The sequence below is a fragment of the Acanthisitta chloris genome, unplaced genomic scaffold, assembly GCF_000695815.1.
Source record: "Acanthisitta chloris isolate BGI_N310 unplaced genomic scaffold, ASM69581v1 scaffold25574, whole genome shotgun sequence".
NCBI lineage: Eukaryota > Metazoa > Chordata > Aves > Passeriformes > Acanthisittidae > Acanthisitta > Acanthisitta chloris.
In genome coordinates, this window is record NW_008669172.1 from 1 (window position 1) to 3203 (window position 3203).

A 3203-nucleotide genomic window follows, 5' to 3' on the forward strand; every position below is an offset into this window, starting at 1 on the left:
ATAATAGGAAGAGATTTTTTATGGAGATTTTTTAATCAGGCATTGGAATGGTCTGCCTGGGATGGTGGTGGATTCACCATCCCTGGAGGGTTTCAAAATGAGACTGGGTGTGGCACTTCATGCCATTGTCTAGTAATGATGGTAGGGTTGGACTACATGGTCTTTGAGGTCTCTTCCAACCAGGCTGATTCTAAGATTCTATGATTCTATCAAATGAGAATTATGTATAATGCTTAGGAAAAACTCTGATTGAAAAACCCAAGGATCATTGTGTAAGAAAAAGCATATTAATTTTCTTCAGCACCAACCTTTACTTTACTTAGAGCTTCAGGATCCACATTACGTGCACAGCTTAACAGCATCTCTTCCGCTTGTGTTAACCAGTCTGTCATCTGACCAATCAACTTCTGCAACTCCATCTTCTGAGTACTGAAATCTTTCAGTGTCTCTTTTGCTGTGTCTGACATTTCTTTGGCATGTTCCAACTTCTGCCTCAAATCTGATTCTATAAACTAAATCGAAAATGTTATGTATTAAGACATTTAATAATAAAACACTTATTATGGTGAATGCTTATTGAAAAATTGGAAGGTAGGAAAGTGACACACAACCACAGAATGCTAATTAATTATAACAATAATAATTTTGCTCTCTTTACAGTTGTAACTAGAGATACTTAAATGCATAAAAAATGTCAGCCATTCAGGATTCAGTCTTAGATATACAGTAATCCAAAGAAGGGATACTAATTTATAAAAAACAGACTGAACACTGTTGAAGTTATTATCCACTTCAGAAAAATTAAACAGTTGATCTTTTTCCTTTACTAATTTGCCATATATAGGGAACACGACCTAAACTCAACTAGCTCTATAAAAAGAAATATCAATTGGTGAGCCTGAAGAGCACTGAGGCTTAAAGTATCTCAGTGTAAGACAGATGAAGATTGAAGAAAGTACAAAAATAAGTTAGAATATTGGCATTAACCTGTTCAAAGACAGCAAAATGCAAAATTATAGTAGATGTAAGTTGTGCACATATCACTAATGAAAAGTAAATCAAATTAGTCATAATATGATAATACATATATAAATCATAGAACCACAGAATGGTTAGGCTTGAAAGGAACCTCTGGAGAACATCTAGGTCCAACCCCCTGTCAAGGCAGGGTCACCTAGAGCAGGTTATAGAGGAACTTGTCAGGGTGGGTTTTGAATGTGCCTAGAGACATCCCTGGGCAGACTGTTCTAGCACTCTGTTACCCTCAATATAAAGAAGTTCTTCTTCATGTTGAGATGGAACTTCTTGTGTTTTAGTTCATGGCCATTGGTCCTGCACTGAAAGGAGTCTGGCACAATCCTCTTGACTCCTGTCTTTGAGATATTTATATGTATTAATGAGATCCCTTCCCAGTCTGCTGTTCTCTAGACTAAACAGACCCAGCTCCCACAGTCTCTCCCTATAAGGGAGATGATTCAGCTGCCTAATCATCTTTGTGGCCCTCTGCTGGACCTTCTCCAGTAGCTCCTTGTTTTTCTTGTACTGAGGAGCCCAGAACTGGACACAGTACTCTGGATGTGGCCTCACTAGGGCCAAGGAGAAGAGAATTACCTCCCTCAGCCTGCTGGCCACACTCTTCCTGATGCACCCCATGATACTAATGGCCCTTCTGGATGCAAGGGCACACTGCTGGCTCATAGTCAACTTGTCATCCACTAAGACTCCCAAGACTCTTAAATGAGCCATTACTGAAAATTCTATTAAAGAATTGTTTATGTTCTTAGTGTATGAGCTAATCCTACTGTAATTTACTTATTTAGCATTTGATTGTTGGCAAAATATTTGGGTATTATTTATAGTTTGTGAAGCTATAATATTGTGGGTATTTGGGTACCATTTATAGCTTGTGAGGCTTTATTTTAAAATTTGCATATATATTTCAACTAAAAGTACTTTATTGTAGATAAGATTTAATTTTTTATATTTATCACATTTTGTAGTTGGAAATAGGTGTGTGTTGGTTAACAGATATTCTGCAAATAATTTGCTCTCAGTTTCACTCTATAAGTGGACACTTATTTATTTTGGAACATATGATAAAACCTGAATTTTCTGAACTTCTCATGAAAAGGAAACAATTTTGGAGAAAATAATCACTTCCACATCACTTGCACATCTTTATAGTATAGAGTTCTTGACCCATATCTAATTGGTAATTTAGGCTTATGTGTACAGTCAGAGCAAAATATGGACATGACTTGAGTGTTAAATGAAGTTCCATTAAAATGTGATATTTCCCTGCCCATGCAAATTGCAGAGGTCAGCTTATCTCTTAGAATTTCTGACATGAAAAGTTAATAATCTCAAATACCAATTTCTGTTTGAAATCAAACATCCGAAATAATAATACTTTGCCTTTTGCAACTGCCCTAGAACATAAGTACCTGGCCAAAAGTTCAACAGCTCACCTTCAGTGTTTGTATTTTACCCCTCTCAAATTAGAGCTAGTTCAGGGCACTAATTTGAGTACACTAAAGAATACTTTTGGGTTAATAAAACAAATAAACATATTTTACTACATTGTAATTCTTTCAAGGAGCAAACTGTTTCTGCACTCATATATGATGTGACTAAATGTGTAGAGAAAGTCATGTCTCATATCTGATCAGCTACATTATAAACTGTTTCTTGTGTTTTGATTTATTAAAAACACTTCTACAACTCTAATGTTTAATTACTTTATGGCAAATATTTTACACAAAAAATCAAAGTTAACTGAAGAAATACAAACAAAGAATAGTTCTGTTAGATATAAATAATGCTGTATCAGTCACTTCGAAAGAAAAAGGCAGTGCAGAAGAGACAGAAATTTCAAGAGAAATGTGATCTTAGTTATTTGAGCACAGTCTGTGATTACCAATATCTTTAGTTTACCTGAAGATCTGCAGGAGGCTCTTGACTATGGGTCAGCTCTTTGAGTTCTGAAATTTTGGAACTAAGTTGCTCCAACTTCAGTTCTTTATCCTTGACTTCAGACTGTAAAAGAGATGTGGTCAAAGTTTCATTCCAAACTACAAGAAGGTTTTAGACTTTCAGAAGGATGCTCTATCAATTGCAAAAAATGAAAGCAAATGTAACAAAGTTTAGCAGACAGAACACTGATGCTTCTATTAGTTTTCTGCTTTAAAAATCTCCCACCTCTT

At 35.6% G+C, this 3203-nt stretch overlaps 1 protein-coding gene across 1 annotated transcript in view; it reads right to left on the reverse strand.

Moving 5' to 3' along the window:
* Positions 1–308: 308 nt before the first annotated feature.
* The window catches only part of LOC103800834 (nesprin-1-like), a gene marked incomplete at its 3' end in the record, with an annotated part of 70639 nt that continues 67744 nt past the window's right edge, over positions 309–3203 (reverse strand). The window contains exons 42-43 of the mRNA XM_009073220.1: positions 2935–3036; positions 309–512 (exon numbers count right to left, since the gene is read on the reverse strand). Coding sequence (XP_009071468.1) covers positions 309–512; positions 2935–3036 — 306 coding nt within the window. The remainder of the gene's footprint in view (positions 513–2934; positions 3037–3203) is intronic.